Source organism: Macrotis lagotis, chromosome 5 (genome assembly GCF_037893015.1).
Source record: "Macrotis lagotis isolate mMagLag1 chromosome 5, bilby.v1.9.chrom.fasta, whole genome shotgun sequence".
NCBI classification, from domain to species: Eukaryota; Metazoa; Chordata; class Mammalia; order Peramelemorphia; family Peramelidae; genus Macrotis; species Macrotis lagotis.
The window spans coordinates 212,848,990-212,863,071 of record NC_133662.1 but is presented as its reverse complement, the minus strand read 5'-3'; the positions used below and the strand labels follow the sequence as shown (position 1 = coordinate 212,863,071).

Here is a 14,082-nt window from a genome sequence, read left to right as displayed (position 1 = left end):
CTTCTTGCCTCTTGACTCAGTGTTCTATTTGCTGCACCACCAGGTGCCTCTGGTTTAGGCACAGGGGCTCTCTCCAGTTATTTTGGAGAGGGAAAGATCGTTTTATTCTGCTTAGCCCCTGAGGACAAAACTGGGAATGATGGGAAAAAGTTATAGGGAGACCAACTGAAACTCAATGAAAGGTATCTGGTAGCTAAATGACAGAGCCCCTAGGGGTAGCAGAGTGCACAGAGACCCTTTCTGCTATCAGGAAGACCTGAGTTCAAACAGCCTCTGATACTTATTAGCTGTGTGACCCTTGGCAATCATTTAACCCTGTTTGACTCAGTTTCCTTAACTGTGAAATGAGTTGGAGAAGGAAATGGTAAACCATTCTAGTATCTTTGCCAAGAAAACCCCAAAGTGAGTCACAAAGAGTCAAATATGACTGAAAAACAATAGCAAAACTGCAATACATATATAGCACTAGACTTAGAGTTAGGAACACTCTGAGTATGAATCTTGCCTCAAACACTTATTAACTGTATGACTGTGAAGAAGTTACTTTTTCTTTCTCAGCCTCAGTTTCCCCATTTGTAATATGGGTTTCACATTGCCAGACCCCATTAGTGTGACTAAAGAATCCACATGAATTTGTGTTATGTTTCCATTGGACTAGATTGATTATATTTTATATACTTATAACTTTGAAGAGTAAATTCAAATACACCCATCAATTCAATTGGCTCATTATTCTAATCTGGATTGGACTATAATAACATCTGCCTCAGGGACTCTGCAAGATTAAATGAGATAAAATAGAACATATTGCTTTAAAGCAGTATATACAGACTATCTATCTCAAAAGTCTTGATGTAGTATTAAGCTGAAAAGTGCAGCAAGACCTTTAAGAAAGTCTGTATAAATGCAGCTCAACGCTAGAGTTGTTTACACTGAGCCCAGATCACTCAATCAATGAGTGCATCTTAGGTCACTTCCGTGTGCTAAGCACTGGATGACCAGTCATGAGGGATTCCTGTTTGAGCAACAGGTGACTGATAATGGCTGAACTCCCCTCCAACCTTGAGAATCGGCAGTCCTAGGAAATTTAGGGTGTACTGAAGTAGTGGAGAATAGGGAGATTTAAGGGTTCTGACAGAGACTATCAGTTAGTTCACAGAGAGGTGGGTGTGAGTAACAGAGGTGATAGAGACATTAGTTGGGGAGGCATTATGAGGGTCCATGTTACAGGCAGGAAACAGAAGTGTGGGAGATAAGAGGAGAGGAAGGAAGGAAGGAAGGAAGGAAGGGAGGGAGGAAGGAAAGAAAGAGGGAGGGAAGGAGGAAGGAGGAAAGAAAGAGGGAGAGAAGGAGGAAGGGAGGAGGGAGGAGGAAGGAAGGGGAAGAGGTAAGGGAGAGAGAAAGAAAGAAAGAGAGAAAGAGAGAGAGGAAGGAAGGAAGGAAGGAAGGAAGAAAGAAAGAAAGAAAGAAAGAAAGAAAGAAAGAAAGAAAGAAAGAAAGAAGGAAAGAAGGAAAGAAGGAAAGAAGGAAGGAAGAGGGAGAAGGGAAAAGGAGACAGGGAGGAGAAAAAGAAGGAGAGGGAGAAGGTTAGTGAAAGAAAGAAAAGAAGAAAATGGAAAGAGAGAGGAAGAGGGACAGGAACAATGGAAGAAGAGGAAGAGGAAGGAGGATGAAGAGGGAATGAAGGAAGTAATATCCATGTAATTTGTAGAACAGACCAAGTGAAAAGACAAGACAAATTCATGGAACTATTGAATAACCCTAGGCAATATGTATGATCCAAGTTAACAGTCAGCACACAGTGTGGGAACTCAGAGAAGGGAGAAAATGTAGTAGCTAGAGATGTTTTGGTGGAGATGCATCCCAGAAGCTGGGTAAGAGAATGAGAAGGGTCAGGATTTTCATAATGTTGTATGCAGAGCCATAGACAAAAAAAGAGTATTCTCCAAGCCCAATGATTCAGTCAGTATTTATACAGACAGATCCCATAGCCTAATGGCTAGAGAGCAAGTCCACTGACAATATGCTGGGGAAGGCATGTAATCTCTCAGTGATCAAGGTAGCTCTAGATTTCAGAAGAGGTGCCAACCTGCACTGGGAGAGGGAGTTCTCCTCACCCAGGAGTGCTCCATGCTAATGAAGGTTCAGATTCAGTCCCTATCTTTATATGCAATCTGGATCTGGCTCTGGGAATGCAGAGATGAAATGGCAGGTTCTGGGACTGGCCTGGTTGGAATTAGCATGGATTGGGGAGTAATTTAAGATATGACCAGAGAGGCAGGGAGGGGTGAATTTGTATCTCTGAGAAACAAGCAAAGGAGTGTGGACTTTATTCCTTGGGCAATAGGAAATGAAAGGGGCTGCCAGCTCTTTACTCTGGTATCTGAAACCTCATAGATTCAAGATGGTCACAAAGTTCTTCCTTTTTAATAGACCCAAACCCGGAAGCATGCCTAATGTCACTCTCCCATTGCCAATCCTTTCTCCCCTGGAATATTCCCCAGCTCCAACCTTGACCTTGACCTGGGCAGGGTTGAGGTTAGGTTCTACTTGTCTGAAAATTTTTCCAACTCCTGAGTATTCTCTTTCCTTATTCCCCAGCACCTGATGACCTGCAAACTTGGTTCACGAAATATCCGAGAACCTAAGGATGCAATTAAGAAGCTTCAGATGATGGATGCCCAAGGTCAAGTGTGGGGCCAGAATGTGATCCTGCAGATAGAAAACCAATGGCTCCAAATCCTGGATATTGAGAACAAGGTGAGGATTTCATCATATTCCTCCCCCTCTTCTTCCCCCAAGGGGATCTTGACCTTTATCTCCTCTACATTCCCTCCTATGGTCCTCCCTCCTCTCCCTAGTCCAATAACTTCCCCAGGTCGGTATGGTTGGGAGGGTCATATTAGGAGCTATGATTATTCCCCCCTGGAGGGAGTGTGTCTTGGCTCTCCAGAAGATTCCCTTACTAAATCTTTCCTTTCTCTCCATAGGATGAGTTGGATTCCTACCCCTTGGATAGCATCCAGACCCTGGATGCTATATCAAATAGCTGTTCCTACAATTCAGTTCTATTAATCATCCTTCAGGAGCCGGGCCAGTCTTTGACCGATGTCCTGCTATTCCAGTGCTGGGAAGTTGGGGTGAGCAGTCTGGGGAGGAAGGATGGGAAGCAGTGACCTTACTATCATGGGGGGAATAACAACAGAACACCAGGTTTAGGTCTGGCAGTGGCAGGCTCCGGCCAGACTCATGTATTCTAATTATCCTCTCCTCCAGGCTGAGCTTCTGAAGAATAACCTACAGAAGTTTATTAATGAACCAAAAGAGAACAGACAAGAATCAAGGTAGAACCTCTCTCTAATTCCCATGGCTCTTTGAAAGTACCTAGGATAGCAGGCTTTTGGTCTCAGGGACACGGAGAAGCTAAATTGTGATATCTCAGTTGCTATCTTTGAGGCTAGAAAAGGAGCTGAAGATAGAGTCAAGGAAAGGTCAAAACTGGTTTCAAACTGGAGTAGATGGGAATAAAATGAGTGTGAGAATGATGATGGGGCTGGAGAATAGGACAGGGTTCAGAATTAGAATGGGAATAAATGAGCAGCTAAGACAGTCAGGTGGCCCAGTGGAAAAAGCAACAGACCTGGAGTCAGGAAGACTCATGTTCCTGAGTTCAAATCTGGACTCAAACATGTCCTTAGCTATGTGACCCTGGGCAAGTCACCTAGTCTTTTGCCTCAGTTTCCTCATCTGTAAAGTAAGAATGGAGAAGGAAATGGCAAACCATTCCAAAAAGAGAAAACTCTAAATGAGGTTGGACAAGACTGAAACAACTGAACTAGAGCAAAAATGGGAAACTGAGGAATGGGGATAAAAGAAGACTCTAGAGATGGGAAAACAGCTAAGATTTAATGATTGAAGTAAAATGGAGATGGGAATTGTTCAAAAGGGATGAACTGAGATTAGGATGGAGATGGTGGGATGGGGGGGGAGGTTGGAATTGACTGAATTAAAAAGACAGTGAGACAAAAAGGTATCCTAAGCATCTGAAGATTGGGGGGGGGGGGATTCTCTATTCCCTGATCCAGACTCAGATCTTATGCTATCCCTCACAGATACAGATTTAGGGGTATCCAACCCACTCAGAACAGGTGGGAGGAAAATTCCCTAGAGTCGTCTTCCCGGAACTCCCCTGAGCCATATCCTCGGAACTCCCCTGAGCCATATCCTCGGAACCCTCCTGAGTCATCTCCCCGGAACCCACCTGAGCCATATTTTCGGAACCCTCCTGATCTGTATCTTCGTAACCCTCCTGAGTCATATCCTCGGAGCTCCCCTGAACACAGTGAGTAGGGTCCAGAGCCTACAGGAAGGAGGGATGAAGATGGGGAGAGAAGGTTTCATATGAAGCCCTGGGAAGATGAAGTACCATAACAGACCATCTCCCTTATCTTCTGAACATTATAGGACAATCATTCTTATACCAGTCTAGTATCCAGGAACCACAGAGATCTGACCAGTTTCCCTTGCAGTCGGCACAACCCGAGCCCTCCCTGGACCTGGAGAAAGAAACAGTAAAAACACATCCAGTCTTAACCTGGGGTTGTCCAACTTTAGACACACTGTGGGGAGAGGGGGAGAAGAAAGGAGGGATGAAGGAAGGACTCTCATGGGAGACTAGTCTGGGAACAATGGCAAAAATGGAGCAAGGCTAGGCAGGTGGGCAAGACTAGGGCGGGTTGAAGGGTTGGAAGCTCCCATGTATAGTTAATGGTATGATATTCTGGGGGAGCATGGGGACCATTGGCCTATTTAAGGTCAAAGACTCAACCTGGGTGGGGGATGTCCGGATACAGGATGAACTGAACAAAACCCTGAGTGAAATTGAGCTGTTGATGAAGGTGATAAATGAGGCCCCTAAAAATAAAACAAAGAAGAAGATGATTTGGGGAAAAAAGAAGACCCCAGAAGGTGAGCACAGGTCCTGGATGGGACATTTAGGAATGGGGGGGGTAAGAGGGAGGAGCCTGAACTTAGGGCTGGGAATGGTCAGTCAATTCTGCTTCTGCTCCACAGGACTTTCCCTAGAACATCAGTATAAACAATGCTTCCAGTTGATCAAAAATGCACTCAATCTCCTGGTAAACCATCCCCTGAGGAGTTGGAGGGAGGGGTGATTAGTCCTGGAATTGAGTTTTCTTTTCCAGGCTCCTACCCTCAAAGCAAACCTCCTCCCCATTTCCTAGACCCTAGACACACTTCTTCCCTTATTATCCAAAAATCATAATGTGCTTGCCTGGAATCAGCTCTAGTAACAATGTCCCCTCACTCCCTTCCCCCTCTATTGCCTTGAAACTTAATTAAAGTAAGGAGGGGAGACCAAACTTTCAACCCCTTTGAGGGAGCTGACGGCCCTGGTGGCAACAGGTTGGGTTGATCTTTTAATATGTCCCCAGGGGAAGCTGAACATCTACCTAGAGCAGCCAAGTGCTCCTGAATTAATTCACCTAATCTTCGAATCTCTGAACATGGTAAGTTGAAATGGTACAAGGTAAACCATAGTGTAGAATGATAAGGGAAGAGGTCCAGGAAGACAGAAAAATTGAAGGGAGCAGAGGAAATGGGGGTGGAGATGGGGAGTTCAATGAACAGGTGAAGGGACAGAAGGTGAGAGATAGAAGGGAGTCCTATTTTCCCCTCAATTCTATCCCAACCCATTCAAATTCTATTATATTTCAACACAGTTAATACTGGACAGGGCTTCAGAACAAAGCCATCACCTTCAATTCCAAGGTAGTCAGGGATGCTCTGGACTGGGAGGAGACCTTAGAGGAAGAACTTGGGGAGAAGGTCCCATGGCCTTCAACAAGCTTGATTGTACATGAATATCCAAACACAGACAATTTTTTTAAATCTATCAGTATGTATTGGGTCCTGGTCTTCCTAATGCCGTCTCCTGTTCAGTTCTGCCTTGCAAGGAACCACTGTTCCCAATATACCCTCTGTTATTTCCCCAGATTTTGAAAAACTGTCCCAATCCTCAATGGGCATTTTTGGTAGATGGTCCCCAGATAACCCCGATGGCCAGTGACTTGCTGGAGTCTTGTTTGACACCAAATGAAATGGATCTCTGGAAAAGTCTGCGAGAGTTCTGGACCAGCAGCATGTGAGAGCCAACTCTAATGGTGACATTAGTCTCAGATGCCCACTCTCACCTCCAACTCCCCCCAACATGAGTATTTTACTAAATTCAAAGAATTTTTGATTTGGAAGGGACCTTAGAGGACATCAAGTTCATCTCCCACCCCATGCAGGAAATCATTTAAAGTATTTTTGGCTAGTTATATGGAAATCAAGGTTGACCCTCCACTCAAATAGGGTTGTGCAAAAAAAAAGGGGGGGGGCTGTATTTGAAGTCAGGGGCATAGACTTGAGTCCCAAGTCTTACTTGTTACTAGCTATGTGACCTTGGGCAAGTCACTGAATTCCTCTCAGTCTGCTTTTTCACATATAAGATGAAAAGACTTGAATAGATAGCTTCTAAGGATGCTTTTCATTTTAAACTAATGGTCTTCTGTTCCCTAGACATGGTCTCCCATGCGTCATAGTTCAGTATAGAAGAGCGATTGACTCAGCAGACATGGTTTGTTTGCCTTTGTTTTCCCTCTCCAGGCAATCTGCGGAACCTTCCGAGTTCTCCATGATCAGTCACCAGGACAACGCAGCCAAGGTAAGAAACAAGAGGCACTTCCTGGTTCTCAGGGATAGATAGATAGAGAATGGAACACATTCTCTATGGAGCTTGCACCTTCTCCATAAGTTGGCAGCCACCCCCTCCCACTCCCCAAATGCCCCTGACTTCAAGTCCCTTCTCACATCCCTCCAGCTTTCAGGAAGATAGACAGCCTTGGCCAAATCCCTTTCCTTTCCTCCAGGTCAAATTTGAAGTGACCCTGCAGAATGTCGTCTGTGTTTGTATGACTGTCTAGCCTGAGGGTGTGGGGAGAATTGTTATCTACTGGAATGTTTCCCACTACCTGTGCTGGGTCCCCGCTCTGATTTGTTCCTTGTTCTCTCTTCTTTACAGGATCATGGTCCCATCTCCCCAAGGTTTGTCCTCAGATCTGTAGCAGTGGGTCATAGCCCATGGGGTGGGCTGGGGTCTTGCAATGTAAATTTCTAATCACCCAAGGGTCTCCAAAATAATATCTTCTCTGCCTCTCTGGGTCTGTTTGTCTCTCTTTCTCCCTCCCTTCCTCTCTCTCTCTCTCTCTCTCTCTCTCTCTCTCTCTCTCTCTCTCTCTCCATATATATATATATATATATATATATATATATATATATATATATGGCCCTCTCTCCATATATATATAAATATATATATATAATATATATATGTGTGTGTGTGTGTATCTCTGTGTACCTTTAGCTCTGTTTCTGTCTCTCTCCCTCTTTCCTTCCCTTTCTCTCTCTCTCTCTCTCTCTCTCTCTCTCTCTCTCTCTCCATATATATATATATATATATATATATATATATATATATATGGCCCTCTCTCCATATATATATAAATATATATATATAATATATATATGTGTGTGTGTGTGTATCTCTGTGTACCTTTAGCTCTGTTTCTGTCTCTCTCCCTCTTTCCTTCCCTTTCTCTCTCTCTCTCTCTCTCTCTCTCTATATATATATATATATATATATATATATATATATATATATCTGTGTATCTTTATCTCTGATTCTGTCTCTCTCCCTCTTTCCTTCCCTTCCTTTCTCTCTCCCTGTGTTTCTCTCTGCCTCTTTTTATCTGTTTGTCTCTCTTTCTTTCTCCCTCCCTCTCTCTGGCTCTGTCTCTCCCTCCCCCCTCCCTCCCTTCCTCTCTTTCTAATCTCCATGTATCTCTGTCTATCTCTCTCTCTCTGTTTCTGTCTCTCTCCCTCTTTCCTTCCCTTCCTCTCTCTCTCCCTGTGTTTCTGTCTCTGTGTTTCTGCTTTCCTCTCTCCCCACTCCCTTCTTCCCTCACCTCTCTCTGTCTTCTTGTTGAGGCACCACTGAGTCCCAAGGCCTCTTGTCCTCCAGGGGAACAAGGAGATGATGTTCTCAGAGCTGGAACAAGCTGTCTCTTGCCCAAACACATCCTGACCCTTCCCCAGCTGGTGCCCCTTGCCCCCACAGTTTAACAACTGGGACATTCTGAACCTCACCTTCCTGCCCTGCTGAGCTGGGGATGGGGGAAGAGAGGCCAGGTTCCCAGCCTTAGGGCAGGCACAAAGGTTTCTGGAATTTCTAACCTAGAGAAAACTCGGGTCCTCCCACAAAGAGCCCCCAACTGCTCCCTGCCCTTTCTTGAGCCCATGATTATGTGTGGGGCAGGGGTGGGGGAAGGCATGAGGCAGAAGGAAGAGTAACCTAAAAGACCCCATGAGAGGACTCTGTGGGGGACCAGATGTCAGAGGTCCCATCATGCAAAAGTCACTTCCCCTTTCCCATGGTCCTCATTTGGGGGGCCTAAGAACTCTCCTGACTCTCCATCCCTACAGTCCCAGTCCATCCCAGTCGCCTCTCCTAATGCAAGTCCAATATGAGTTTGGAAGCAGGACTCCACAGGAGCTGAGTGTGACCCCGCGTGAGATATTAGAGGTGAGGAATGAAAACAGTCAAGAGATGAAGAGGGAAGAAATAAGCCATTATTAAGCACCTACTGTGTACCAACACTGTGCTAAGCACTTAACACATATTATTATCTCATTTGAACCTCATAATAACTCCAGAAGGTGGGTTCTATCATTTTTCCACTTTATAGTTGAAGAAACTGAGACAAACAAAAACTGGGTCTTGTCGGGCATCCCACAGCTAGTGAGTGTCTGAAAACATATTTGAACTCCAGTCTTTCTATTGCAGCCCAGTGTTCTATCCCCTGAGCTGTCCACTGTCTCTCATGAGGAATGTACTTATTGGGGGGGGGGGGTAGGATGGAGGGGGCCAAAAGAGATAGGTAGCCTAGAAGGATTGAGTCTAAAAGGACCATTCACAACGAATATGGGGAGAGGGAATTATAGGGAAGAGGAAAGAAGAAGATGAAGATAAAGGAAGAAAAAGAGAAAGTAAAAGGAGATTTTTTAGTGGCCAGGCAGAGTCCCTGAGATGAGAATTGTCTTGACTTTCCACAGATTCTGGACCAGAGTAAATCATGGTGGCTAGTGAAAAATAAAGCTGGCCAAACAGGCTACATCCCTAACAACATCCTAGGACCCCTGCAGCCAGATCTGCAAAGGAACCGAGGTGGCTCCCGCTCCCCAAATCGGGTAACTACAAAATGTAACGAGGGTGGACAGACCAGGCTTCATCTCAGGGCACCAGCGTTCAGGGGATGTCTTCAATCCTTCAAACACCTTGGAAACTTAGCACTAACAGCTTAACTCATAGAATTCAAAGTTAAAATAGGAACCTCCTAGAAGACCTGTGCTTCTTCTCCCAGGATACAGCAGATGGACTCCTCTCTGACCCCCGGCATCCCCCAATCCTCTCCCCTGCATCTAGTCATTGATGAAAAACTCACTTGTAGCAACTGTGTGTGACTGTCTTCCTGATCTCCCTCCCAAACCTCTAGTTTTAGGATAAATAGTGGACACTGGGTTGCCTGGTTGGATGTGGTTCTGAGAGGGGTCCTGATTACATGCCAATGCTATGAGAAAAACAGGAAACCCCCTGGTTTTTCTGTGCTCTCCTAGGGTCCCATGCTGCGACCCACCTCTAAGCCCCAGGAGGTGAAGGAATGGCTGGAATCAGAGAACTTCTCTATCATGTAAGTGCCGACCCCAGGGTTTGGGGGAAGGGAAAGAAGGGAGATCCTGGGAATCCCACTCCTCTCAGATACTTTGATTCAAAATATCACCCCCTTCATCCATTCATTCAACAAGTATTTATCAAGTGACTACTCTATTCAGAGCTCTTTCCTAGGATAGGGAGATACAAACATTAGAGAAGGTATGGTCCCTGTCCTCAAGTGATAAGATATCTATAATAAAAGCATATTAGAAAAGTACAGGTGTTCTATGTGATATCTAAGGGGGAAGGTGGGAAGGAATCCCTCATTCAGGGGAAGGATTGGAGAAGGCTTCATTGAAGAGGTGGCATTTGGTTAGAATTTAAAGAAATGATAGGAATTTAACTGCAATAAAGGGAAAGGAAGACATCCCTCTCAGTGCAGAATTAGCTCATCTCCAAGATCCCAAACACCACAACTGTCTGTTCCCACAACACTATCTTATGGAGGCAGAACTAAGGTAGAGCAACAAGGCTTTTGTCTCTGTGTACTAAATTTAGAAGGGACTAACAGCACCTCTGTAGTCTTAGAAGAATTTAGACAACCAAGTTTAGCACCGAATTAGCAAGAGTAATTAGTCAAAATAGGAAGCTGTAAAATGAATAAGATTTGTTGCCCACTTTCTACTACATAGTCTCCCATTTCCCCAGACTAAGATCCTAATCTTTGCTTCCCAGGCACTTGTTCTGGAATCAATACACTATTTCTAAATATTAGTTATGTACTTTTGCTTCTTTTAGCACCATTAAGAGCTTGGGAATGCTAACAGGAAGCCAACTCTTGCACATGAAATTCCGGGAGCTGAAAATGGTGTGTCCAGAGGATGCCCCCCGCCTCATGTCTCGGCTAGAGGCAGTGAAGATGACGCTGGGGGTGAGCCTAGCCTGGGTCCCTGCCTTCTGAATATGTGTCTGTTGAACATGGAGAGTTAGGGGGTAGGGGAACAAAGGGGCCAGTAGTACCTGTATGATTGCATGAGTTTGGGGGGTATAGCCACTGATTCTGGCCAATGGTACCCACTGCTTTAGGCAGCAAGTAACTATGTGAATAGTTACTCCCAAATCTATGGTGACTAAATCTAAGACACCTCATCACTATGCATCCTGAACAAATTCTTTTCCTTCCTCAGATGGGTCCATAGGCTCCATCCCGAACAGCCCAGGATGAAGGGTTAAATCCCAGCTTTCCTCAAGCAAGACGACAGATTCGATGTTTCAGTAGTCCTGTGTGTTTGGACACCCCACCCACTCACATTTAGCCCCTCGTCCTAAGCAACCTTCTAAACTCCGGTCCTTGTTCTAGGACCCTACTATCAGCCAAGCTCCATGTCCACATCCACATAGAAATATGCGCAAAGGGGAAAAAGGGAGCTGAAACAGAAGACTACCAGGATCATGTTTGGGCTATCCATTCATGGCCCAGCTGGAGCCATCCCCAAATTCTGAGTATTTACTGTACTTCCTCCCCCCACACAATAAATTGATACCTGTAACCCTGTGATACTTTTACCCAATCTTTGCATTGAATCTTTTTTATTTTTTAGGGTTTTTTGCAAGGCAATGGGGTTAAGTGACTTCCCCAAGGTCACACGGCTAAGGCCATATTTGAATTCAGGTACTCCTGACTCCAGGACCGGTGCTCTATTCACTGTGCCACCTACTCACCCCTCTTTGCATTGAATCTTAAAAAAATAATAATATCTTAAGTGAGTAATGATTTGGGAAATATAAATTTAAAAAATTCTGCAGTTCTATTTCACATCCAAAAGATTTGCAAAATTGGCGAACAGAAAAAAAAGAAGACAGGCCCTGGAGAGACTGTGAGAAAGTAGATAGCGTAATGCAAAGATGGTGATTTGAACTGATCAGATCAATTTGGAAAGCAATTTGGAACTATGCCCCAAAAGCTACAAAATTGCATATCCCCTTTGACTCATCCATACCATTACCATTACTAAGTCTCTATCCCAAAGATATCTAAGAAAGAGGAAAAGGACCATATCTACAAAGATATTTATAACGACTCTTTTTTTTGTAATGGCAAAGAATTAGAAATTGAGGAGTGTCCACAATTGGGAAATCACTGAACAAGTTATGGTGTATGAATATGATGGAATTCTCTTGTTCTGTAAAACTATGAAGAGGATGGTTTCAGAAAAACTTGAGAAGGTTTGTTTGAACTGATACAGTGTAGTAAGAAGAACCAAGAAAATGATTTATATACCACCAACTTTGTAAAGACAAGCAACTTTGAAATAATCCTTGAGAGCTGTGGTCATCACAGTGACCAGAAGATTATCAGAGAGGTAATGGACTCAGATAAAGACAGAGACAGTTTTCTGGACATGATCAATATGGAAATTTGTTTGTTTAACTGAACATTTTTGTGACAGCAGTTTTGCTTTTCTTGCTTTCTCAATTTGGTATAAAGATAAGAAAGGAAGGAGAGAAAGCTGATCTTCATTTGAAAACAAAATAAAATTTAATTATGTTAAAAAGATCTTAAATAAATAAGAATATATTGTCTCTTGACTCAGTCTATTCTAATGGTTAGGTTCTAATGGTTAGGAAGTTTCTCCCGACTTCAAGGCTAAATTATGTATTTCACAATTCTTACCCATTGCTCCTGATTGGGCATTTCACATCTACCCTCAAACACAGGAGATTCTCAGCCCCAAGTCAAGACAAATCCAATTCCTAACCCTACCTAGTCTCCTATTATCTCAAACCCCTTTTCTCTATACCATTTACATTCCCCAGCTAGAGTAAAGTCTAGCCAATCTGGAAAAGCCATATATGTGCCTTTAACTCTTTTTTTCTTAGAAGTCGGTCAACAAGGGCAAAGGTGGTTTTGATGCAGAATATTAAAATCCAAAAGAACTCAGTACATATCAAGGGATAAAAAAAAGACCCAGAAGTATAAGCAACAATACAGAAAATTTGTTGAAATCCTATGGAGGGTTCTTGTGTATTTTTCAATTCCATTTGTTCAAAATATAAACATGTATTAAGCAACTCATAAGAGAAATTGGGGAAATGGCAACTTTAGAGTACAGAGGGCATAATCCTTGCCCTCAAGGAGCTTACAATCTAGTAGAAGAATAAAAAAATACAATATTTTCAAGATTCGTTACATGAGAGCATTTATGAGGAGGGCAAGTAATAAAAAATAAGCTGATTTGGGCACGGGGGGAGTAGTGTGGAAGGAAATACAGCTAGCATTAGCAACTATGGGAAAAAATATTGAAGCAATTTCTTTGATGGACCTATGATAAAGAATGCTAACCAGCCCAGAGACAGAGTTGATGGTGGCTGAATACAGAATGAAGAATACTGTTTTTCTCACTTTATTTTTCTTGAGGTTTCTCTTTGTGGAATGGAGGGTTATGTCTACTTTTACAACATGACTATCTGTAGTAATGTTTTTCATGGCTACAGATTTTTAGCCTATACCAAGTAACTTGCTTTCTCAATGAGGGCCAATAGGATGGGAGGAAGGGAAGGAATTTGGAACTCAAGATTTTGGAAGTAAATGTTGAAACTTGCTTTTGCATGTAGCTGGGGGATACATTTAAAAATTAAAAATATTTATATAAACTGATTGAAACTTGAGAGATCCAAGAGTTTCTTGTACTACAAATTCATTATGAATCAACAAGAGGATGAAACACCAAAAAAAAAAGTTGACATCAATCTGGACCGCATTAAGAAAAGCAAAATTCTCTTCTGGGAATCAGGAAGTGATGGTTCCTAAGTTCCCGGCCCTACACATCAGAGTATTTTACTCAGTTCAAGGCACCCTGTTTTTATGAGGGACACTGATAGGCTGGAGGGTGAGCTACAATGGTATCCTCACAATGTCAAAAGATTTACAGAAAAATCCCCAGCATGGGGAAGTTCCCCAGGTCTCTGTCTGTCTCTTTTTCCTCTTTACCATTGCTCTGGATGATCTCATAAGTTCTCCAGTAGATGTATGTCTAGGCTAATGATTCTTGGATCGATTTGTTCAGCCCTGACCTCCAGTCTTCCCATTCCCAAATGCCAGTGGAACATAGATGTCTAATAGATAACCTAAAGTCACCATATCAAAATTTGGTCTCATTATCTTTCCCCAAAATTCTTTCCTCCTCCTCACTTTCCGATGATTATTGGGGGTGCCACCCTCTTCCCCAACACCCAGGCTTACAACCTTATATCTTACTCTCCTTGGACATCCACTCTTCTCTCCTCTGATGCCACCTCATCACATTTGG

At 43.4% G+C, this 14,082-nt stretch overlaps 1 protein-coding gene across 1 annotated transcript; it reads left to right on the top strand.

The window, feature by feature from the left end:
• The first annotated feature begins 2,601 nt into the window (after positions 1–2,601).
• Positions 2,602–12,233, top strand: EPS8L3 (EPS8 signaling adaptor L3). The gene is made up of 16 exons (XM_074190313.1): positions 2,602–2,760; positions 2,991–3,140; positions 3,277–3,344; positions 4,113–4,342; positions 4,465–4,571; positions 4,854–4,968; positions 5,074–5,138; positions 5,454–5,528; positions 6,015–6,163; positions 6,670–6,727; positions 7,085–7,107; positions 8,545–8,644; positions 9,175–9,309; positions 9,736–9,809; positions 10,571–10,703; positions 10,960–12,233. Exons 1-16 carry the CDS (start codon positions 2,608–2,610, stop codon positions 10,969–10,971), a joined length of 1,647 nt encoding a protein of 548 aa, XP_074046414.1. The 5' UTR covers positions 2,602–2,607; the 3' UTR covers positions 10,972–12,233.
• Positions 12,234–14,082: the final 1,849 nt, after the last annotated feature.

Bases quoted from the DNA above. Each gene is read 5' to 3' on its own strand.
- EPS8L3 (XM_074190313.1), top strand. From the start codon at position 2,608: ATGACCTGCAAACTTGGTTCACGAAATATCCGAGAACCTAAGGATGCA. The intron at 5,139-5,453 runs GTAAACCATCCC...ATATGTCCCCAG, and splicing joins AAAATGCACTCAATCTCCTG to GGGAAGCTGAACATCTACCT. The intron at 9,810-10,570 runs GTAAGTGCCGAC...TGCTTCTTTTAG, and splicing joins TCAGAGAACTTCTCTATCAT to CACCATTAAGAGCTTGGGAA.